At 43.0% G+C, this 25,699-nt stretch overlaps 1 protein-coding gene across 4 annotated transcripts in view; it reads left to right on the top strand.

Moving 5' to 3' along the window:
- LOC126251488 (DNA ligase 3) overlaps positions 1-25,699 on the top strand; it is a 605,411-nt gene that overhangs the window by 251,668 nt on the left and 328,044 nt on the right. For all 4 annotated transcript variants that reach the window (XM_049951944.1, XM_049951947.1, XM_049951945.1 and 1 more), the window contains one exon: positions 16,338-16,664. In XM_049951944.1, coding sequence (XP_049807901.1) covers positions 16,340-16,664 — 325 coding nt within the window. In that variant the 5' untranslated portion in view covers positions 16,338-16,339. The remainder of the gene's footprint in view (positions 1-16,337; positions 16,665-25,699) is intronic.

Below are 25,699 nucleotides of genomic sequence, written 5' to 3'. Positions count from 1 at the left end.
TTCCAAAATTTTAGTTCGAGAAGTTAATGTTGATGATCGGGTTTATGGCATCATCGTTCCTCTTATGTCTGTATCATAACGTTACAGTGTTCAGTAATACAGTGATCAGTCTCGAACTTATATAATGCGACAAAAGGTGAGCTAGATTGCCCAAATTACTAATAGACTACTTGTTGATCATTACGACGCTTCTGATTTTCGACCGTGAACTGTGACCTCACGGCGTTAAAAGTATCATGAACATGAACCAGCTCTATGGCGATGGACGAGCAGTTTCATACGGAGGTTGTGTTGCGCTTACCTGAAGGGCAAAAACAACGGAGTTCTTGCGGAACCTTACCGAAAATTACTCGCAGAAATGTTTCAAGTAGTGGAACGAACGAACGAACGAAGAAGGGTGGAGTCTCAAGTATGTTCTACGTCCACTGCTAACAACATGTAGTAAGTAGACATTTTCGGCATCAGTCTCGTTGCTTTTTGAGTCATATGTACACACAATTTTTCAGCAGAGCTTGTGCCAACGGGTCCTGCGTTTTACATTCGTGCTTTAAAACTGCCACCAGACTGTCAGTCCGCTGTCATGACCGTTGTCTGAAGGTATATTTACAAGGGCCAAAAATTTAAATATTGCTGACTCTATATTCCGGTAATATTGTATGGCAAAAATGCGCCCACACGTTTTCCAGCCACATAGGCGACAACATTGCCGCCACTGTTGCCCGGCGATGTTTGCGTAAATATATTTCCGGGCCAGTAGTGTTTACACGAGCAACACTATGGTGCGAAATGGACCAAAGCGAGATAGTGCGAGTGAGTGCAGGTCTCATGCATTTGCATTCCAAAAGGAATGAAAGTTACTGAAAAAAAAAAAAGAATCGGGCTTCGTGGATGTGTGTTTTCAAGTAAGTGAAACTTGTACTCGTGGACCGATGCTGGACACACATCCTACGTTTTCCGGGACGCCGAAACATCATTTTGACTATATATTTTAAAAGTAGCTCGTCCGAGATTTGGTAAGACCAGTACCAATATGAATCACTTTATACCAGTTAGAACCAGACTGGCTTTTACTTCAGTTTTCGATTGGTGGTGATTCAGAAGTTTGGTGTACCTCCAGAATCAGATTTCCACCCTGCAGCGGAGTGTGCGCTGATATGAAACTTCCTGGCAGAGTAAAACTGTGTCGGACCGTGACTAGAACTAGGGACCTTTGCCTTTCGCGGGCAAGTGCTCTACCATCTGAGCTACCCAAGCACGACACATGCCCCGTCCTCACAGCTTTACTTCTGCCAGTACCTCGTCTCCTACTTTCCAAACTTTACAGAAGCTCGTAGCAGGAGAGCTTCTGTCAAGTTTGGAAAGTAGGAGACGAGGTACTGGCAGAAGTAAAGCTGTGAGCATGGGGCGTGTGTCGTGCTTGGGTAGCTTAGATGGTAGAGCACTTGTCCGCGAAAGGCAAAGGTCCCGTGTTAGAGTCTCGGTCCGACACACAGTTTTAATCTGCCAGGAAGCTTCTTTGATGTACCTCTTTAAAGTGCGCTTCTCATCGATATTCCTCTTGGTACAAGGTGTTTGCAGCCATTCAATGGAAGGACTCAAGGATTCATTAAATTAGTTTGAAATAAGTCAAATGTTTGTTACTACTTTATTGAGATTCACCAGTACAGCGAGAGAACTATTAATTTCATAAATGCAGTACATCTATCATCGGAATTATGGGACGTGGAAAGCAAATATATACAAACACCTCAATAGAAACTGACAATTGGTAAGTTGCTGCTCATGAACTTCACGTAATGAAGAGTCAAGAAAGTATATACATCCTAAGAATGTATACATAGTAAAATTATGGGCTGATACTGCAGAATTTCTACGACGGTAGCAACGGGAATCTCATTTTTCAGTTTAGTTGAGTGTGCATATTATTTCGTGTTACATACCAGACGTACGTATCACATTTATGGAATTTGTTTGTCTCGTTTGCCCACTTATACATTTCTGTAGACAACAGAGAGAGTATATTTACGATCGCGCACCACATTTCGAACTGGAGCCAAATAGTGTTTTATGTGACTTCTGACTGCAGCGCTCGGCCAATACGGAATATCCTCCACACTTGGTGGACAGAACCAGCAACACCTTGGCAGTATGCTGGCAACTGCCAGTAACAACTTTCTGCATTAACAACATTGAGCGGTCATATCGCAATATTTCCATGTTTTGCAACGAGATCGCAGCTCTATTGACGGCAATACTGTTGCGGCCATACACAGCTGTAAAGTATGTCCCGTGTAAACACACCTTAAAGCACCACCTCCCCTGCCACTGCTGTCGTAATTCGCCATGGCGTCAATCTTGTTGGTGGGAAAGTGTGATTGAAAGATGGGTCAGGATTATTAGACTTAAAGAAGAGTCGACTGCACACTGTCACTGTTTCCTACAGGCCGATGAATATATCTCCAAGAAGACTCGCACATTTAATACGACGGGCGTTCAATAAGTAATGCCACACTTCTCGGCCAATTTAGGTTGAAAAATGCGGAATTTTTATGGGACATCGTGGAATATTCCCGTTTCAGCCCCTGCGGTTCCGGTAGGTGGCAGCGCTATACGAATCCCTCAAAATGGCGTCTGTAACTGAAGTCCGTTCGAAGTAGAGCGCTGTCATTGAGTTTCTTTCGGCAGAAAACCGGAGCATGGCAGATGTTCATAAGACACTCGCAGAATGTCTACGGTGACCTCAAAGTGAACAAAAGCACGGTTAGTCGTAGGGCGAGGCGTGTGTCGTCATCGCAACTAGGTCGCACAAACCTGTCCGATCTCCTGCGTGCCGTCGGCCACACACGGCTGTGACTCCAAGTGCTGGAACATGAGGACACAATCATTCGAGTTGATAGACAGTTCACAAACAAACGCCTTGCGGCAGAACTGGACGTCTCTGTTGGAGATTCTTGGCACACTCGTCCACCAATGAAAGGTGTGTGCTCGCTGGTTTCCTCGCCGACCAACAACGCACCGTAAAGGGCAACGAAGGACCATCTGTGCGGAATTACTTGCACATTACGAAGCTGATCGTGACATTCCTTTGTCGAGCACCGTCAAAGGCGATGAAACATACGTTCATCACTTCGAACCGAAATCAAAACGGCAATCTGTGGAGTGGCGCCACACCGCGTTTCCTCCAAAGAAAAAGTTCAGAGTCGCACCCTCTGCCGGTAAAACCGTGGCGACGGTCTTCTGGGACTCTGAAGGGGTTATCCAGTTTGATGTCCTCTGCCATGGTGCAAGGATCAACTCAGAAATGGAGTGTGCTACCATCAGGAAACTGACTTTAGCGTGTTCGTCGCCACAGAAATGCAAACTATCCTCGTCCATCGCAATACAAAACCCCACTCTAGTCTGCGTACCCGGGAGGATCTCACAAAACTTCATTGAACTGTTTCTCCTCATCCTCGCTACAGCCCGGATCTCGCACCTCCCCACGTCCAACCGTTCGGCCCGATGAGAGAAGCAGTACGTGCCTGATCAAGCAAGCTGTTGGCTCTGACGTCGATCAGTAGAGTGGTAACATGCGGGTATACAGGGCCTCCCAGTGATGTGGCGTAAGATCGTCGCATTGAACAGAGATTGCGTCGAAAAAATACGGTCTTGTAGCCAAAAGAATGGGGAGTAATGTGGTATTGGAATTTTGATTAAAACAAACCTGCTTTCAGAATAAAATTTGTTTCATTACTTATTGAACACACCTCATAAATTATAAAACTCTGAAATGAGTGCCAAAAATGCTGTTATTGTACAGAATTAATTTGTAAGGAACCGGCAGCCAAAGCTCGGTCAATCAGCAGAAAAAACCACACACAAGGAATCACGCAGCATAAAGGAATAAGGAAATTAAACATGAAAAACTGCGGGGGAGCGAGAGAGATTGTCTACTGAGGGGGTACGGTAGTAAAATGTAGATTACCTTAGTAGCAGTATAGACTGAACTACTGATGCTGTAGGTGCTCAGATAAATTACTGCAACATGGTGCCTAAACTGTAGGTCATTGTGACTTGAAGGCTGACAGTACTAACCGTAGGAGACGGGTGTTGTCCGTAGAACATCAATCAGTACACTTGAGACTGACCGCTGGGTTTGGGTCCTTCATCACCAAACCCCCCCCCCCCCCCCCCAAAAAACAAAAGTGATTATGACGGAAAAGGTGTGGTCATCTCATTTTTGATGATCATGGAATGGTTTAGCAGCATGAACACACATCAGTAACTGGACAGTACTATAGGGATGCAATGAAAACTATGCAAATTCATGAGACACAAAGACGACACATCCGTGAAACAGGCTGCACCACGGTAATGCACAGCGGCGTATTGCGGGTGGTGTTACTTAATATATTGCAAAAATCAATGTGAAGTCTATCACTCACCCTCCTAATAGTCCGGACATAGCCCCCTGTAACATTTCCTATTCCCTAATCTGAAGAAATACTTAGGCGAGGTGTTTTCCATCAGATCGTTCTTTATTGAACTGCCTCGTATTTACTATATCGCGTCTGACCTAGGATCATACATAAAATTAATAAAAAATTCAGGAACTCATAAATAAAATCAAAGTTCTATGTCATCGGTGGCCCCGACAGCATCCTGTGCTTAAATTACCATAACTGATTACTACATTCCGCCACTCCTGGAGTGTGTGGCATCACAAGTTGACAAACATTATTGATTATTATACGGAATTTGTTTAATATCAGGGATATCGAAATTCCTCTGTATCTGAAAACCGGATAGTAGGCAGGAGGGCAGATAACTCTGATGATTTTAGCAGACACTCCTACGTGCTCTTGACTTATATCCTCGTCCCGTAAATGATAGTTTGCTTGAGAAAGTCAGTTACCTGAGAGCTATGTTCTCTGTATTTCATTTGCCACCAGATACTCGATCTCAGCTTCTCTGTAAGCTTATTGTTAGAATTATCTTCTGTGGCACCAAAAGACCACATCCACTTATCATAAACACGTTTAATGAGCAGATCTAAATTTGAACTACTAAAGTTCTTAACGAGTTTATCGCTTCCTTACAGGGTACTTCTGCTGCAACCGGTACTAATTAGGGAGAATGCTCGGGTCGACTGAAAATACTGTATACCAGAAGAGCTGTCGGTTACGGCAGCAAATAACTAATAAGTACTACCCTACGCCGCTGTGTATAAGGCTCACATAGAAGATCAACGGCTTAAGAGCTAAAAGTTTACAGTAGCGTTCATTAGTCGCAGATTTTCGTATAGCAGTGGTGATTTTTTTTCGTATAGCAGTGGTGATTTTTTTTCGTATAGCAGTGGTGATTTTTTTCGTATAGCAGTGGTGATTTTTTTTCGTATAGCAGTGGTGATTTTTTTTCGTATAGCAGTGGTGATTTTTTTTCGTATAGCAGTGGTGATTTTTTTTCGTATAGCAGTGGTGATTTTTTTCGTATAGCAGTGGTGAAGTGGTGATTTTTTTTTCCTCCGTAGCAGTGGTGATTTTTTCATTTGCGTCTTATTGATACATTTGATTGTGTCTAGCTGTCAGTAGTAGTAAAAAACGAGAAGGAATAGAATTGGAAAGAAGTCTTAGAGGAATTAAAAAGTATCTCACTTTTTCGACTCCAAGGAGACGGGTGTTAGAATAACAGAGATTGTGGGGAAAATACTGATAGAGAGGAGAGTGCCGGAAAAAGTCTTCAGGCTAACAGAAATCTGCGTAACTACTGAGCAGCTGCTCATGGAAGTCCGTTATTGGGCTGTAATCATCGTGCAGCAGCGAAATATGGTAGATATGCTAGTGCATTAAAGCGGAATCAATTTACAAAGGAAAAAATTAGTTCCAGTTTTGGCCACCAGGTGCAAATTAGGAGCTGTACACTGTTCGTATGACGATATGACATCCACTCTGCCATTTGACAAGCCATAAAGTGAGTGAACAGTACGGCTAACATGAAGACACCGTGCGCTTTTAGCGAAACTGTTTAATGCGAGCGGCTGTACAGCAAGCAGACTGATAGGTCTGAGGAGAGGCTCGATGTCATTAAATGGTTTAAAGAAGGTGAGAATGGAATTCGAAAATACGAGCGAGCTTGGTGTGGCACCTGGAAGAGAGAGGCGTCCTATCCTGGCGAAGTTATTGACGAGATTGCTGTAACTGACCATGCAGCACGTGTCTCGGCTAGTACTAGTGTTAGTGCTCGTGTGGCGTCACGAGAATTGTTCCTGTCGTGGTCATCAGTACGGAAAGAGAGCCAGACGGTGCAGCATCTGAAACCTCATGATCAACAGCAACATTCTGAATTTGCTCTTAGATTTCTGGCACGGATCGAAGTTGATGACATGTGGCTGGGCAGTATTTTTTGGAGTGACGTACATTTTACACACTACAGAGTGCAGTGAATACACAGAACTTCCGCGTCTGGAGTACTGTTAAACCGCGTATTGCGCACGAAGAGCCATTACACTCACCGTATGTGACTTGTGTGGATTCACAAGCACCTTTATTCTCGGTCCATTCTTCTTCGAAGAGAATACGTCCAGTAGACCTGTCGTGTGTACCGTGGCGTCTGAACGTTATTGAGTCGTCCTTGTACAGCATGTTACTCCTGCATTGGAAGGGAGCAACTGTGTGGAAACCACTGTTTTCGTGTAAGATAGGTCAACACCTCATGTCGATCGCCAGTGAAAGATATGCTTAATGCAAGCTTCCGCGAACATGTCATCTCCAGAGGTTTTCCAGATGCATGGCCTGCAAGATCAACTGACGTGAATCCGTGTGACTTCCGGTTCCGGGGATATCTAAAAGAACATGTTTAACAGGGACACGATCGATCTCTAACTGAACTGAAGGCTAGTATACAGGAACGTTGCTCAGATTCCACTGCTGCGAGCAACTGTTGGTCTCGTCGTTTGTAGGTGCAGCATCTCAACATCTGCGGTGCTTATTTAGAACAATAGATGACAGAGTACAATGATGTTGCAGGCACACGTGTTTCGGAGTGTTGACGCAGCGTCATCGTCAGTTACCAACTAACCAGGCTATCGGCCAGTAATCGGTGGCGCAGGTTCGACCCGGGTCGGGCTCAGCTTGTGCGGCACGTTAGTGCGCAGTTCGAACGATACTTGTGTGGAACATCGGTCCTCAGACGGTAATTTTCGTTACCGTTGGCTTTCCTTCAGTTAGTTGATACTACGCAATTTTCATTATAAATGAAAACACGCGCAACACTGGACTAATGTTCTACAATATTTATTTCACAAACTGGTTTTCGGCTATTAAGCGATCACCAGGCACAAAGATCAATATATAGTGCAGTGACAAAGATAATTATAAAATAGACGCAGTGCATTTCTCACTTGTTTGATCTTTTTTGCCCACGTTGGTAGCTTAGTGGCTGACGTGGCGGCCTCTCACTTTTGCCTCCCATGATCGAAGCCAGGTTATTTTTATATTTTCGTTCATCTATCCATGTCCGCAGAAGGTTGCTACACGAATTTTTCTTAGCGAGATAGGGGGTACTAGGGCGTTATATCAATTGTGAAATTACAACTGTTTCACTGTAAGTCTCACACATTCGTTATATAACGTGTGTGTGTGTGTGTGTGTGTGTGTGTGTGTGTGTGTGTGTGTGTGTGTGTGTGTGTGTGTGGTATTTTCAGGGCGTACAACCTCTTTTACATTCTCGTGTTCTTATATTTCACTCTTATATGGATTCTTGTATTTTATTTTTATGTTAATTTTTGATGATGATTATTTCCTCGGATGATACCGATCGTAGATACATTCAAAACGTAGAAATTCCGAATCGCCCAAAGGCAGATTTCCCACAGCGACATTTCTTCGCATGAATCTCACTCGGGAAATAAACGACGCTTTGACGAGTTGTCACGCATAACGGATCTCTCTTTCCGAAAACTGGCGCTCGCAGTTGGTTGTGAATCAAGATACGGTACAGGAATTTCACCGAAAACAGTTTCAAATACTTTTCCATTCATTCATTTTTTTTTTACTTCATTCAGCAGTGATACCAGTAAGAAGAACGTTATTTCAGTATACATTGGAAGACATTCGTGTAGTACTCTTCTATGGACATGGGTAGATAAATGGAAAATAAAAGCAAAAATAATAATCAGGTTTCGAACATGGGGCGCGAAACTGTAAAGCCGCGACGCTAGGCACTGTGCCACAGCTCTGGTTGAAATATATGCTCGTTAAAAGGCGCATAACTTGAGACACACGTACGCTTATTTTTGAGCCTTCTTCCAATGAGCGAAGTTTCTGGGAAATGGAGTTATGGCACTAGCCGTGTTCTCCTCGTTAGTCAGCAATGCTCTCACTGTCTGTACACTTGATATATGGCTGGGAAGTTCCTGACTTTTCAGTTGATCAGTATTCCACCAGCTCGATTTAGCTCTAGAGTAAGGCAAAGGAAAAGTACAAAAAAAAAGTTGAAATTCACTCGGTGAGTTCGTTATATTTGTTGGAGTAGTATTTTCGGCTTATCAAATTCACAAATGCTGAACTAATTTTCTCAACAAAAGCAAGACGAGCAAACAATTTTGTGAAACAGCCTTCTCGACTTAAAGTTAGTGCTGTCAGACTTGCACTTTGCCAAACAATTCTCTGCATAACAATTCTCTGCATAGAGAGCTGAAAATATTTTTTTTTTTACGGCGTACCAAATAATTTCGTTAAAAGTTAATTGTTGCTGAGTGTATTTTTTCCAAATAAAATAATTACGTCTCTAGAATCCGTTACGTTATTAAAAATATTAATTATGGTTCTGGGCATCACACAGTCAGCTCTCGAAACAATATAGGCTTTTTGAAAACAAAAATTTAATGTTCGTTTGCAGGCAGTGCACTTCAGTCAGTTCATTTACGAGATAAATGAACTAAATTTCCGTTTTTTTTTTTCTTTCTTTCTTTCTTTCTTTCCCTGGTAGTGCTATATCAGGAATGTAGCGCTCAGAGGTACAGACGTACGATCAGTAATTCATACGGACAAGTAGTTTATGTGTAAAAATAAAGATGACGACTCACTTTACAAGCTATCATCCTTCCCTACACTAATTATATCCACGCAACTGATTTAGTCTATTAATACATATGAAAGGCTGTTAACTGCAAGCACGAGTAACATTCATGTGCAGTAGTGGAGAGGAACTCGTTGATCAAATGTCTTATCCGCTGTGGTGCTGATAGTTTATCTGGTCTCGTTGGGCGCCGTAGCGGTGTCTCCATATATCTGTTTCCGGTTTCCCGTATACCTTGCTTTATATTCTCATATAAAAGTATCAGACATGTAGACTTAAAGTTAAATGAAGCACTACTGCACCATTTTCACCTTTAGCAGTGCATATCCTGTTGCAAACAGCACCCACAACATACAGTTTTGACCACGAATTACATAAAGATCAAAATCCATACTCTGACAAACTCGTGAAATAATTATTTCCTTCTCAGATCATCAAATTTTAGTGCTTTACAACGAATTAACGGGTGCAAATAAGAGTAAACAAACTTAAATATCAATAAACAGATTTAAATATTAATCCTAGAACACTAAAGGGGAAAAATTTTACATTGTTACTAAAGCATCGTAAATTTTATTAGTACATGTTTTATTCAAAGGTAATCCTAATTTATAGTTTATGCACAAGCTAATTACACTTACAATGTGCCCAATGGTATGTCACATACAAAATAAATACAAAATTTTCTGTCTCTCACCCTATACTAACAATACGAGACTGGCGGGAACCGCGGATTGGTACTAGCTGCAATCATAAATTTTACGAGAGTTTAGTAATCTAGGATTAAATCACATGCGCGAGTGAATGCTGTTATTTACGCCATTATGTTAACTCACAATGTAACCCTCATAGATGAAGTACAAGAAGTTAGGTTTGTAACTAATAAAGAGAAAACGATGTACATACAACTAAAAAATGCAGGAGGTTGGAAGGGTGACATAAACGCAGTGGAGGATATGATGCTAAAGATGTTAAGTTCATTAAAGTATCTGGGAACCGTAGTAAACTGGAATGAAACTGTGGAGAAGAAATTTCGAGTAAGGATAAAAACTGGCGAGAGATGCACGTATGTCTTATAGAAAATGTATTTTAGTAAGTTGCTGTCAGGGAAAAGAAAATAATTGTAATAGTGATCTGTCGCATACTATTATGTGACTCAGATAATTGGACAATGAGTAAGAGAACAATTGGAAACTGATGATATTTGAAAATAGTCGAATTTCGTATCAGTAGGAGAAGCTGAAAATTACGTGTAGAGTTAGAACAAAGATTCCGGACGCGTGGATTGTCGCAGATCCAGTTGAAATTAGTCAGGCAGCTACAGTGTCGGGGCCAAATGCAAGTTGTTGTAAGCGACAAAAGAATTCTTGGAACGAGTCTAGACGTGAAAATCCTACTAAGACGACTCAAACGTAGATGGTAATATGGGGCCAATGAAGGACATAGATCTTCTGCAGAACAACATGTGATGTAGGTTAGAGGTAAATGATGAAGGCTGAAGAGATCAATCTGAATGTCTGACAAGTAATTATTAGCAGAATAGTGATATTGGCTTACGGAAATGCACAGTAAAAAGGCGTATGATGCAGTAGTAAAGTGTACTGAAAAGATTCTCACATTTTTCCGCCATGTTAGACTCTTTTGTTGAGTACTTTAATTGTAAGATGCCATTGTGCGGTACGATTAAACAGGCAATTACGAGCAATAGGGCAAAAGCCATCAGAAAAATTACGCAACGAGGCAGGAAACAAAGCCAAGCAAACGTAACGAAAGTATGAGCTTTAGGCGTATTTGGATCTCTTAGGAGGTTAAATGTGGCCGCGTCGTCCGGTCATAAGATGAATATCTTGATCGTTCCTGCTGCATTTCCTCGACTAGACCACATGCCGTTCTCGGTTGAAATATCAGTTAAATATGTAAACTGCACCCAGCTGCATACTTACGATAGCATTAAAATATTGAAACCATTACTTACTCAAGACACGATGAGTGTTAGTGTGTTCCGGCAGGTATAAGCTACTGACAAGGGAAGTGGATCCTCGGAATAACATCTCCTTTTGCTGTAGACTTTCATAAAAGAAACAGCAAGTGCAGCTGTGCAGCTACTTTCTACGTATCTGTTCGGGTACAAAAATCTAACTTACCAAATAAACTACAGCGGCTGTCGAATTCAAAAGCAGATGGCTGGCGATGTAGGGACCGCAGCAAGAAAATCCTGAAAATAAAGCATATTTGTTACTTCTATTCTAAATATGGCTCAAATGGCTCTGAGTACTATGGGACTTAACATCTATGGTCATCAGTCCCCTAGAACTTAGAACTACTTAAACCTAACTAACCTAAGGACATCACACAACACCCAGTCGTCACACAACACCCAGTCATCACGAGGCATAGAAAATCCCTCACCCCGCCGGGAATCGAACCTGGGATTATAAATATGGAACTGCTGAAAATAACATTCTTTCCCAAAGTGTTTTGTTGAGAACAAAATACTTCAAAGCAGTTAGCTTTTATAGCAACTATAATGGCCGTAAATGGGGAAAATTAGCAGACATAAGATACTTTGAAAAGGACATGTTATGGTCCGGCACCTGGGATAAAGTATCTCGTACTCATGCGTCTACAGTGAGCATCTATGGAAAGTGACTGAAGGTCGGCGAAACCACGAGAAGGCGAAAAGTCATTAACGTCCATACTTCAATATAGAAGGTAGGTTTCAGAGGCTTGCGTGCCCTGTAAAGCAGGATGGGCTGCGATCTACGCCAGATCTGACGAGAGTACAGTGACGTTGCAGGCACACGTGTTTCGAAGCACACCGTTCAGTGCACGTTGTTGAAGATGGAGCTCCGCCGCTGACGAACCTCCAGTGTTGACGCAGCGTCATCTTCAGTTACCAACTAATCAGGCTATCGACCAGTAATCGGTGGCGCATGTTCGATCCGGGTCGGGCTCAGCTTGTGCGGCACGTTAGTGCGCTGTTCGAACGATACTTGTGTGGAACATTGGTCCTCAGACGGTAATTTTCGTTACTGTTGGCTTTCCTTCAGGCAGATGATGCTCTGCAATTTTCATTATGAATGAAAATACACGCAACACTGGTATAATGTTCTACAATATTTCACAAAGCGGTTTTCGGCTCTTAAGCGATCCCCGGGTACAAAGATAAATATGTAGTGCAGTGACATTTTGTAGGACCAAAGATTTTAAACTAGTTCATGTGCAGAGTATTTCCATTTCCAGAGATAAAAGCTTTTAACGTTAGATTTAGGTATAAAGCGAGAGGAATTATTTCAGTCCAAATGCGATGCAAGATTATTTAACTAAGATGAAATACGGCACATTAACTAATGAACTATATACAAATTACGATATTGTTCATAGAACAAAATAAATTGAATAGTAAACTTCTGTGACATATTCCAAAGGTGTGTCTGAGCAAAATAATGTTGCCTTTAATAGATACTAAATTACAGACAGATGCAATTTCTTTACTATGTTGTATAAAGGCAAAGATTTCATGTGACGTATAAAACATTATGAAGAAAGATGAAAACGAATTTTACTGCTACGATATATATGTCACCACTCTGCAAGCCATTTTATAGTGTGTGGCGGATAGGATTTAATGTGTCCGTATCATCCTACCTCATTATTATGCCATTCAGAAAGGATATACGTGAAAGGCTGCCGCTGCGCCTCCACATAAGCTTCAGTTTATCTTATTTTATCATATTGGTAATTACGCAAGATGCGAGAGAAAATATCGTATTTTTAGTCGGTTTTTAATATATTCTGTTGGAAGTTTGATTAAAGTTTCGCGTGGTACCAATTCTGAGCCGTGCTGGTGACGTTGTTCAGGCCCAAGCAGTCGGGTAGGGCTATTGTTCTCATCTATCTTTTTAGGCGACACCCACCACCTCAGAGGCAACGATCACACACACTCAGAACATAGACACAATGATCTGTGAAGGAAATTGTCGTGGAGCTTCAGGTGTCGCATAACTTATGGACGAAATTGCTGAGGTCATCTGTCCCTAAGCCTGCCCCTTGGTCAGTAGATATCTACTGGGAAGAAGCTTGTTGCCACATTCCACGCGAACTGACACTAACAGTAAAGCGATAGTTGGACCTCTGAGGCTTCGTTTGGCCTTTTACAGAGCTCTGCAGGCAGTAACGCTTTCCTGAAGATCCGCTTTTCGCGCAGCTGCCTGAACCCCCGCGGCCGGCTGTCGTCGCGCTGCCGTTCTTTTTTTGATGGCAGGTGCCAGCGGGCCGGGGACCTCGTTAATAGATTCTGCTGTCGCTGGACGTGGGTGCCGCGCCGCGATACCATCTGTACATAAAGCGACGGCCGCTCTTAATGGATTCCCATGCTCGGCGCCCTCCTCCCGAGGAAAACAGTGCCACCCCCGGGCCGGCGTTGATGCTTGGTAACTCCCACGCGCAGCCGTTTCGCCGTTTCACGATTTCCTGTTTGCGATCTGCTAACGCGTCTGTCGCCGGCGCCCGCCGCTGCACGCGGAGGGGACTCGCCTGGCTAAAAGAATACTCTGACGGCACATGACTGACTCGTCAAGTAAACAGATAGCGGCAGTCACTTACGCCGATATCGGAAGAGAATTTTTCTGTGTGTATTGTTTTCGAGAGTTTGCCTGCGTGTATATGTGTAAATTAAATTCTCAAACACACATGTTCGACGTAAACAGAGGCGTCATTCAAGTGTGTCATTACGAGATTATTTATCCTCTGTGTTCACGGTTGTCGTTGGTGCCACCACTGCTGTTGCTCCTGCATGTTGTGCCTAGCAGTCAGGCACGTACGGTGATGATACTTGTACTGGTCAGTACGCCCTGTCTCGCAGGCTTACAACAACATACTGCAATAAATGCTAATAATGTATAGAATAAGACATATTAAGTCACGAAATACTGTGTTGTTTGTTAGTGTGTGTGTGTGTGTGTGTGTGTGTGTGTGTGTGTGTGTGTGTGTGTGTGTGTGTGTGTGTGTGTGTGTTTTTCATGGTAGTGACGGAGCTAGAGACGTGGGTGCTGCAAGCTAAAAAGCTTGTACGTCATTATCACTGAGCCGAAAGCCACACGCTGGGAGAAGAAGCCGTCGACATTGTGGCCGTTTCCTGTGCCTGTTATTAAAATATGAAATTTCATTGTCGTTATTGAAATGAAAAATGTTCTGTATGTAAAATGATCTCTGTTGGTATTCAACCACGATCATATTACTTAAATGTAAATATTCGGTATAAGTGTTGATCTATAACAACTGTTGTGAAATAAAACATCGAGACGAATATGGTATTGGAAATGTGTATAACTGAATTGTGAATTTTATTTCGAAAATACTTACTTTGAAGAATGTATTAACCCAACCAATTGAAACAAGGGGATTTAATCTGAGAGACTGAGATTTTTGCCTACAGGATATACCACAGTGTGTAACATCTTTGAAAACTACTACTTACGAAAATCGAAAGTTTGTGTTAAACGACGTGATCTTTGTGAAGTGAGAATATTTTGACCGGAAGTTACAGTGAAAGATTACGTCGTAGTAGCCTAAAATATCAATGTTGGTCGGTTATCTATCGAGCATTTCTTGCTGCTTGCGTGCAGGTTAAACATAAAAATATTATTGCTGCTGAACCTCTGGGTGTTGTTATGATTTACCCAACTTTTTAAAAGGAATGCGATTACACCTGTTTTGTATCACACGGATCGGCAGTCCCGTGACGTTCTCTCGAAATAAGTCGCCAATTTTTCTTGCGTACTTGGGGGCAGTGCCTCTACAAAATAACTCGTGCTTCCCATCAGTCACCCTATAACGTATTTCATACCCTTATTAACGACTTTTGGATACCCCTTTATATAACCTCATTCGTCCCTCGCCTTGCAGTGCGAAGGGAGGACACGATGACGACTAGTTGCGTTGTCGAGAGATTCAATGAGAGACATAAAAAGGGCAGCATTCCCGGGACGACATCATCAACGGTGTCGGCAAGACATCAAAACTTAATTATATCTGAAGGTGTCCCAACTGGCTTTTGCAGGTGGTGCCCCAATTACGTTCAGAGATTCTAATTGTTGACCACGACTTGTAACTACTAGAGAAAACTGCCGTAGAGTACCGCAGATTATCATAAGTAAGCGTAAACTACTATAGTTTCCTTAGTAACCTTGGTCAGTTAAGATCGTAACCGCATTACCAGCGTGTTAGGTGCGTTGCATACCTTTGGGACGTTACCTCATTCCGACTCTTCGTTTGAATATGCGGTCATTATGCTCCCATAGAAATCGGAACTGGTGTACAGTCTAGAAACTGAGCGAGGATATGCAAAGGACTTCGTAATCTACGGAACATTTTTGTTCTACATAATTATCCTCCTGTCCGTTGCTAAAAAATAAACAATATTTACAGCAAAACTGAAACTGTCAATGTTTAATTCACGTTTATTCGAGGATTGTTGATTTGTAACGTGACACAGAGGTCTCTTGTGGTAAAAATAGAAAAAAAAATACAAATTTATCATATAGCACTAGAACACGCAATTTCCTCAAAATATCTAAAACATTGCGAGACAATCATTTTTTAATACTTCGTCGAGCTTATATAAAACATGTTTCTCTTATTCACAAGCAGCTTTCAGACTTCAAGAAGAATCTTTTTCATTTATTGTGATGAGCGTTCTAAATGTAAAAAATAACAATAATAATTATATTTATGTATTGTTTGTTTGTCCATATAAACTGTACTTCCGTCAAAAGTAATTGCTTTGGTTACATAACAGCTCAGAAGTTATGCGATCAACAAATTTTTATAACTTATAAAATGAAATTTATATTTTGTAGAGATACAAAACACGCAATGGATTAACACTGGACGATGCGCGCTCTAATTTGTGCAAAAGAAACAGAGAAAAAACAAAAAAAATAGTTGGCTGAGTTTCTGTCGCACATCCATTTATTTTTCTTTTCCTGCCAATACTACCAGTACTACGGTAATCCTAACATTTACTACGTCGTTCATGTGTGTACCAGAGCTACCGGACGGTGGTTTGGTTACAGCGCAGCTCTTCTAACTACGATCCGATTTTTCCATGTCTCTGGAGAACCGCTCTTCCCTTGGATTTCACAGTTGTCAGACGTGACGAACTTCTGTTCAGGAATTCCTGGTCTTGAACCTTCACTTCATTTGAAGTAGTTTATCGCGATAGATAATCAAACGGCATTCCCCGTTTCTCTGACGGCTGTTATGTTTTTCTCTTGCAGAAATGTCTGACGAAAGCATGGGCGGAGAGGGCGGCGATGCGCCGCAGATGGAGGACAAGAAGTTCTTCGTGGACCGCGCCAAGTCGGGGCGCGCCACGTGCCGCAAGTGTAAGCAGAAGCTGGAGGCGGGCGGTCTGCGCATCGCCAAGGCGGGCCACAACCCGTTCGGGCCGGGCCTCATGAAGCTGTGGCACCACGTGCCCTGCATGTTCGAGGTGTTCGCCAAGCAGCGCGCCTCCACCGCCCGCATCAACTCGCCCGACGACGTCGCTGGCTGGAGCGACCTCGACGAGGACGACCGCAACCACATCCTGTCTTTCCTGCCAGGTTAGTCACTGTCCGCCCTCTTCCACTAACACCCCCCCGGGCATGTTACCACTCCACCTCTTTCACATATACACAAACCAGTGACTCACTTGTTAATTTTTCACGCGCTGCTGATATTCGTTATGTGGTTACACACTCAATACAAGAGAGACTGAAAGCATTGGGTTGACATCCTGATGACGCCCCCCCCCCCCGCTCCCCCCCCCGCTCCCCCCCCCCCCCCCGACACTCATACACACACAAAAAAACCGATGCACGTGATTAGACAGAACGACAGTACACTCCGCAACAAAATTAAAGGATCACTTCTTCGCAACCCTGTAATTTTTTTCCCACTGCGGCGCAGAAGCTCGAAATTTGGCTAAAGATGCCTACAACCTTGATCTGTAACGGTGCAAAAGTGTGTTGCCCTGCAATTTCACCCTCGGGCTCGGCGACACTTCAACCAGCAAAGTGTCGACACATGCGAAAAAAAAGGCCACAGCTCAGAAGTTCATGTAAGCTGTGAGGTTGGTTAATGATGTCACATAGGCAGAAAAATTCAATAAATTTATCCTTATTTTAACTCCTCTGCTATGGAAGTCAGAACCGCAACGCCCAGCGTTGAAAGCAAACGGTTTTCTTATGTGCGGCGGAGGAAAGTATTGCAGACACACCGCCCTCAGAACAGATACGAGAACGCCACAGGATGTGACATAAGGGGCGTGAATGAAACCATTCCTTCCTTTGGGTCGTTGATTCCCACACATTTTGCTGTGGAAAATGGAATTTCGTTGTAACACTACTGTATGGACTTTGCGTTGGTAGCACCGAATGTGGTGATCTTTGCCATTATATTCACGCATCATGTGTCATTGTCAAACCTTTCCGTCATCAGGCCACAACTCGGCGCGCAAAAGGAGGGATGAAAAGCACAAAACCACTTTTCTGCTTCGGCTCACGTAAAATTTGATCGAATGATTTTGAACCGTCCCTAGTGGCTCCACCCTGTATGGCACACCAATACTTGTTGCTGCACTCCAATGCGGTGAGATCAAGTTCAGTGTGATTGCAGCCCTGCGGTTTCTTCAGAGTATGGTAGAAACGTCCAGGAGGTGGCAACAGTGGCCAATTTTGTCAAGAACGTGGACCTGTTGCTCATCGCACCGTGAACCGTCGTTTTCGAGCCAAAATGTGTGGGAATCAACGTGTCGAGCGGAGGGGTAGTTTCGTTGACACCATTTATGCCACCCTCTAAGGCATTTCGTGTCGAATCTGAGCGGCGGTGTCTCCGAAATGTTTTCTCGGCCACCTATACGAAAACCGCGAGGTTTGAACCCTGGGTGTCGCAATTATGACTTTCATCGCATAGACGTCAAAGAAGGGATGAGATGAGGGTAAGAGGGGGATGAAATGAGGGTAAGACTGGATGTGAGGACCTTCCCATCGTATGGCACGTCCACGGTGCAATGGGCAGAACTGTGGTAAAATTTTGTGACAACGTAACATTATTAACCCACCTGACAGCTCACATGAACTTCTGTGTTCTGGCCTTTTGCTCGCGTGTGTCGACACCTTGCTGTCTGAAGCGTCCCCGTGGCGGATAGTGACGTCGTAGGGCGCAAGTCCTTCGCATCATTATAGAGTAAGGTTGCGGCCACTTTCAAGCCAAATTTCAAATTTATGCATCGCGTTGGAAGACAGTTCCGGGATTTCAAAAAAAGTGATCCCTCAATTCTGTTGCCGAGTGTACATTCCTGTGTGACTCGCCGCTGAGAAACGATGACAGACGTTTCAGAGGCACCATTTCACGCCATCTGTCGCCAACCTTTTCTAAATCCAGGAATACTGAACCAACATGTTCATCTGCGTTATTTATGTGCGAGATATCACTTGCAGGAAGTAAGAGCTGCGTTTCACAGTAAGCTGTTTCTTACATAATTTCCGAGGAAAGCTTATTCCCACAGATATGTCATCATGTTCGAACTCCGAATATCTTTTAGTATCATACAAAAGACTTTAATGATGCACTGAGATAGTTTGTTGGAAAACTCCACGAAACATAACTTTCTACACTGAGAGATAATGCCCCATTTCCAGTGACCTTACGTTGATAGGACACTAATGACCCCGTGTTGTTATTCACTGACCAAATCTGGTTAGTGGATTAACAATCTGGTACATAGTTTTCCACCGTTTTGATTACATTCGGTCACATTGTCATACTGAATTTTCTCCTTGCTGCATTTGTTGAAACCATTGCTTGTTTAAACGTTGATTAACATATTGTTGGAAAATGACTCTATCACGTTTAAATTACTGTGAAAGTGGATGATTATTGGCATATCTTGTGGGGGCCTATCTGCGCAGATAGTATACAACGGTACCCAACTAGTCTTTTCGAGGGTAGCAATACGGAGGGCGATCAGTGTGGAGTCGAATACATGGGGGTGGTTATGAATCAGCCATCATTTTGTGGTCGCGAAAAGTGGCCTTATCCTGCCCTTTCCAGTACAGGGTTCTGAAACACACCACTTTCCAGTACAGCGTTCTGAAACACACCACTTTCCAGTACAGCGTTCTGAAACACACCACTTTCCAGTACAGCGTTCTGAAACACACCACTTTCCAGTACAGCGTTCTGAAACACACCACTTTCCAGTACAGCGTTCTGAAACACACCACTTTCCAGTACAGCGTTCTGAAACACACCACTTTCCAGTACAGCGTTCTGAAACACACCACTTTCCAGTACAGCGTTCTGAAACACACCACTTTCCAGTACAGCGTTCTGAAACACACCACTTTCCAGTACAGCGTTCTGAAACACACCACTTTCAACTGCCACGAGGGTGAGTTGGAGACACATAGTAACATTATCGGCATATTTACCAAAACGATGTTTGCTACGTACCACAGGAGACAGCAGATGTGAATATGTGGCTGCTAATAAACTGAGGGAATATCAAATACGCGATGCCAATATGAAGCAAGACAAGGTTCCAGTGTTTGCCGATGGTATGGTAAGTTGTTTTCAACCTGAAGACGGATTTGTAGAGTGCCCTGCTCTGCTACGCATCTCCTATTGGAGGTGGGATGCTCTTCTCTGCTTGAGACTTCAGAAGGATCTACAGTTGAACATGGACTTGGTTTTTTTTTTTTCCAACTGCAGAACACTGCCTAGATGCAAGAAGCATAACAGAAAATATCCTAGCGTTGATTGAGAACTGAACCCTGCATCTTTGGATATGCAACCTGACACAGAGTCACATAGTTTTTCAAATCAGTGGAGACGTTCTGATGCCTGGACGCTTGGTTCGTCACACGCATTCAGACTGACTTGGATTTAAAGAGGGCTCTACAGAGAGAATAGTTTTTTCCATTTAAAAAGTACACTGAGATTCCGAGCCTCCTCATGCAAAATGTAACTGAAAGTTTGCAGTATTACCATTTGCTTTATGATGGGTGTGAGAAAAGTAATGACTGATTTTTTATGTACCAGAGTCTTCATTTTTTGCAACTACTATATTGTCACCTGCAAAATAGTTCCCTTTGTCAGCTATACACCAATGGAGTTGTTTTTTCAATCTTGGTAGCAGCGCTGAAAGGCTTCAACTGGCAGGATCTTTAACATGTTGGTCAAATTTTTTTCAATGTACTCCAGTGTCCTAAAATGGAGTCCAAAAGACTTCGTTCAATTTCAGGAAAAGAAAAAAAGTCGCAAGGACTCAGATCGGGAACGACAGGAATGTCTTTTCAGGTCAAAAATTCTATGATGGAAATGGCCGTGGGTCATGAGGTGTTGTTGTGATGCACTGGCCGGCCTCTCTAGAGTCTTGCCTTTAAAGGACATCTGTTTACATCACTTCGTTGACAGTTTCGCCTGGAGGAACACGTTAGACTTTTTCGTAGGTTCTGAAATTGTTCTCCCAGAGCGAGGCTCATCTTCAGCGTGTTCTCGGCCTTCCGAAAATGATTTTTGTCGGTGAAAACCTGTGCCCCTAATAAGATCCCCATAGACCTGTTTAAACTTTTCGAAAGTCACATTCTCGGATTCCCCAGTTTTAACAGAAGACTTGATGGCATAACTTTGGTCTGAATTCCTCTGTTCCATTTTCGTAATGCACAACAAAAACACAGCTTCATCGATGGCGCTCTCAAAAACCACTTGATGGCTGTACGAAGCTGAAATTTGGACTGAGGAATGTGAACACACCGGTGTACACAAGTTGAACGACACAGCGTTGCCAGATAACTCTCAATGTTGTAATTCTCATTACTTTTCTCGCACCCCTTGTGTATACTCTATGACTTTGAAATGGTGATTGCTAGAGGAAGATGGTTAAAAAGTAGCTTGACATTTTCAAAAGAGGAGTAATGATGAGTATGTGTACACCCTTTAAAGGCAGAACGGGGTGGGGCCAATGTACGAATAAAGAAAACATATGCTATGGATATCCGAATGAAAACATCATGAGAAGGGAACTGAAAAATTTGTCTGGGCTTATGGGGAGGATGCCTAAAGGAGTAATTTGCAGAGTTGTGTTATAGGGAAACTCAGAGAAAAGTGCATGTAGTAGACCAAGACTGATTTGTTGGGGTGAGATGGAAAATGGGCCGGCCGAAGTGGCCGTGCGGTTAAAGGCGCTGCAGTCTGGAACCGCAAGACCGCTACGGTCGCAGGTTCGAATCCTGCCTCGGGCATGGATGTTTGTGATGTCCTTAGGTTAGTTAGGTTTAACTAGTTCTAAGTTCTAGGGGACTAATGACCTCAGCAGTTGAGTCCCATAGTGCTCAGAACCATTTGAACCATTTTTTAGATGGAAAATGTCTTACCCTTCTGCATACTTCAAGGAGACTGGAAAGCAGTCGAAGGAGATGAAAGCAACGTATTTAGGTACCTCACGGTCTAATGGCCAGAGATCGCTGGATGATAACAGTGAACACGTAGTCGAATAAGCATTCAAGAAAGTTCCACACTGATGAAAGCAGCAGCACTGACATACCGCTTTATTCTTCTTTAGAATGTACAGTTATAAAAGTGTTCAGATTCCATTTCAATGTTTAATCGGACACTACAATGCTGGCAACTTCATCGACAACTGCATTAAGTCGGTTTTATCCAACAAAATTCGGTTCGCTTTATCGCAGATGGAATGGAAGCTACTAGCTCAGATGCACACTTTCTAGCTTCACAGTGCTACCAGCCATCCTCCACGGACATGATACAGGATTTGGGGCAGACAACATTAAAACAAAGGCGTATGTCGTTGCGGCGGGATCTTCCGGCGAAATTTCAGTCACAACATTCTCCTCCGAATGCGAAAATATTTTGTTGACGCCGCCTACATAGGGAGAAACGATCATTATAATAGGGCAAATCAGAACTCGCACGGAAAGATAGAGGTGTTCGTTCTTTCCGCGCGCTTTTTGAGACTGGAATAAACGAGAATTTTTGTGAAGGTTGTTAGAGGAGCCCCTCTGCCAGGCATTTAAGTGTGATTGCATAGTAGCTATGTACATGTAGGTCAGTGAGTGTCCACTTCTCTTTGCGTTATTAAAATGTTTTTAGAGCAAAAAAAAAATGAAATGGGGTAATTAAATAAACTTTAATGAAATATGTAAGGTCGAAAAACTGATATCAGTGTGTGCGGGACGACCCTAGCGCTGTATATGGAAACAAAACATGAGCTACGTTTCTCATGATTCCCCTGTGAATCACTTCAGGTGAATCTCAGGTTGGCTGCTTTGAAAAGACAATGACAAATTTCTTGGTCCTTTCTCGGCCAGCCGTCGTTAACCCAACGTGGGAGCAGCAGAGCATCAAGAAATAACCTTAAAGGCCAACTAGTATGAGTTGTTAGCTGCATCTACGTACATACTGTGCAAACCACTGTGACATGTATGGCTCAAGGTACTTAGCATGGTTCCACATGTTAGGGCTTATTCTCGTTCCAGTCACGTATAGAACCCTGGAAGAATGACTGCTTAAATGCCTCTATGCTTACTACAATTAGTCTGATTTTTGCCTACACGGTCCTTCCGAGAGCCATACGTGGTGTCTGTCTTCAAAGTGTGCCAATGCAAGTGTCTCAACGTTTCTATGATCATCTCCAGTGACGGAACAAAAAGCCTGTTCTTTTATATTTGCATAGACATACATACTGGGTAAGCCGCCATATGGTGCGTGGTGGCGGGTACTCTGTACCACAACTAGTCATTTCCTCTGCTCTTCCACTCGCAAATTTAGCGAGGGAAAAAGACTGTTTACATGTATCCATATGAGCCTAATCTGTCTAATGAAATCTTCGGGCTCCTAATGCGAAATATACGTTGGCAGCAGTAGAATCGTTCGGTAGTCAGCCTGAAATACCGGTTCTCTAAATTTTCTCAGTAGTTCTCCTCGGAAAGAACGTCACTTCCCCCCCCCCCCCCCCCCTCCCCCAGTGATTCCCATTTGAGTTCCCGAAGTATTTCCGTGATAGCTGCGTGTTGTTTGAACCTACCGGTAACAAATATGGCAACCTGCCTCTGAATTGCTTTGATGTCTTCATTTACTTCGACCTGGCGCGTATCCCATACACTCAAAGAGTACTCAACAGTTAGTCGGACCAGTGTGCTATATGCGGTCTTCGTTACAGATGAACCAGACTTTCCTAAACTTCTCTCAGTAAACCGAAGTCGACCATTCGTCTTCCTTACTACAATTCTTGTATGTTCATTTCATATTGCTTTGTAACGTTACGCCTAGGTATTTAATCGACGTGATTGTGTCAAGCAGCACACCACTAATGCTGTACTCTGCCTTCTCCGTATACGTTCAGTATCTCTTCTTAGCCTATTTTGTATGGGTCAATAACTTCTGAACAGTGTTCCAAGACAAATTTCACAAGGAATTTGAAAGCGGTTTGTTTTTTAGACAGACTTCATTTTTCTACTATGCTGACAAAGAACCGAAATCTGCCATCGGTCTTGCCTACGACTGAGCCTGTGAATCGTTCCATTTCATATCCCTACAAATTGTTGCAACTAGGTATTTTTTACGAATCAGTTAAGTCCAGGTGCGACTTATTATTATTGTAGTCATTGCATATTTCTGTTCTGCGTTTTGTAAAGTCCACAGTTTTACATATCTCAGCATTTAAAACAAGTTTCCATCCTTTCATCTGTTTCAAGTTTTCTTAAGATCTTACCTGATATTTGGGCAGCTTTTTTAGATAATATTTCATTGTAGGTGACTATATCATCTGCGCAAAGTCTGAAGTTAGTATTAACGCTGTCTGCCATGTCGTTAATTGACAATATGAACAGCCGGCCGGAGTGACCGAGCGGTTCTAGGCGCTACAGTCTGGAACCGCGTGACCGCTACGGTCGCAGGTTCGAATCCTGCCTGGGGCATGGATGTGTGTGATGTCCTTAGGTTAGTTAGGTTTAAGCAGTTCTAAGTTCTAGGGGACTGATGACCTCAGCAGTTAAGTCCCATAGTGCTCAGAGCCATTTGAACAATATGAACAACACACTTCCCTGTCGATGCCTCTCCATCCGCGATAACACGTTGCATCCTCCCTCCACTCATTCACAAATTTTGTCTGATACCCCGAATCAGTGCTAGTTCACATGCAGCAGGTGATTCAGTTCGTGATCCCTCATCATGTTTGAGCTTAGAATATCATCGCACACTGCTCTGCGTTCTGTGAATAGCAGACGTTGGTTATATCTCGCCACCTTACTTAGCTCGTGTGGCAGTTCTACAGTACGTCGTGTTGCTTTTGACAGTCGTGCATTTCCATCACATATGTCCGACTGCACCCTTTGTAACACATCCGTCTGGACAGCGTTTTCCCTCGCAGCAGAGAATCAATAGTCACGAGCTGACCTTCCGGCAATTAGGAAAGCCAACGCGTCGTGGAATGACTCCTCTGCCATCCGAAATTACCTCTAGGGATTACTTGCTAATGGGCATGGGGCTGATTCTTAATTGTAAACGGCACCATTTTTTATTCCGGTTTTATTTCTGTTCCTCTTTCCCACCATTCAGTTGAAGCTCCCTCTGAGCTTCCTTTCTGGTTGATACACGCACTCGTCTGGTACAACTGTGCGTGTTTCATTCATTGCGCGCAGCTGCCTGGAACCGTGGAGGCTGCCTCTATGTAAACTCCAACGTGCATCCAGCTTAATGTAAACATATGCCACTTTGTTATTCATATTGGTAATAAAGGTATTCACCCGGTGATACCAATTTTGAAGACACCGTTTTTGGTTGCCAGGATGTAGGTCACTAGAGGGAGGGGGAGTGGTAGATGGAAATGTTGCTCGATCCACTTTCATTCGAATTAGAAATGAAATTTTGCTTTCACCTAAAACTAGATACAGTATTCGATTTAATAAATCGAAAATAGAGGAAGGTTGTAATTCATATTTCTCTGAAACTTACTTGGAGAGCGGAGTAATACAAAGATATCGTAAAGTTTATAATACCCATGCTTATAGTAGGGGGTTCAATGCCGTCAATGGATTAATGGTGGGATGTGCTAAAGCGAATCATTGATTCACTAGTATAGTCAGGTACCAGTCGGTTTCGTATCAGAAACCTATTTGAAGTATGCTTTGCAAATTGATGCAATTCATGAGGCCGTGGCCCCTGAATGCAGTCAGATATTGCTAGTACCCTTTCACTCCAACCCCCACCGCCAACATTAGCGCCTAACTGAACGTTAAATGAAAAAGAATATTCTTTGCAAACTTTAATTTTTAAAATGACGGAAGATAAACGATATTTAGTTTTTGTAGCTGTTTCATTAAACCCTTAAGCAATGAGTGAAAGAGACAGTAATTGGTACTGCTTATTTCTAACAACCTTTTTTATGGAGTGATGAAGTAATTCTCGGTGCATCGTGACTGCTGCCTGCTGTTCCTTCTCAGATGGGAGAGGTAAGTATCCACACTGAGACTAGATACTTGTTACAAAACACGATTCCCCCTACAGCACTCATCTCACTAGCAGCACTTGATTCGTCCACACTCTGCACCCACATTTAAAATAAACCATGTTAAGA

This window comes from Schistocerca nitens, chromosome 4 (assembly GCF_023898315.1).
Source record: "Schistocerca nitens isolate TAMUIC-IGC-003100 chromosome 4, iqSchNite1.1, whole genome shotgun sequence".
Lineage (NCBI taxonomy): Eukaryota > Metazoa > Arthropoda > Insecta > Orthoptera > Acrididae > Schistocerca > Schistocerca nitens.
The sequence above is the reverse complement of the archived record's forward strand: the minus strand, read 5'-3'. Positions and strand labels throughout refer to the sequence as shown.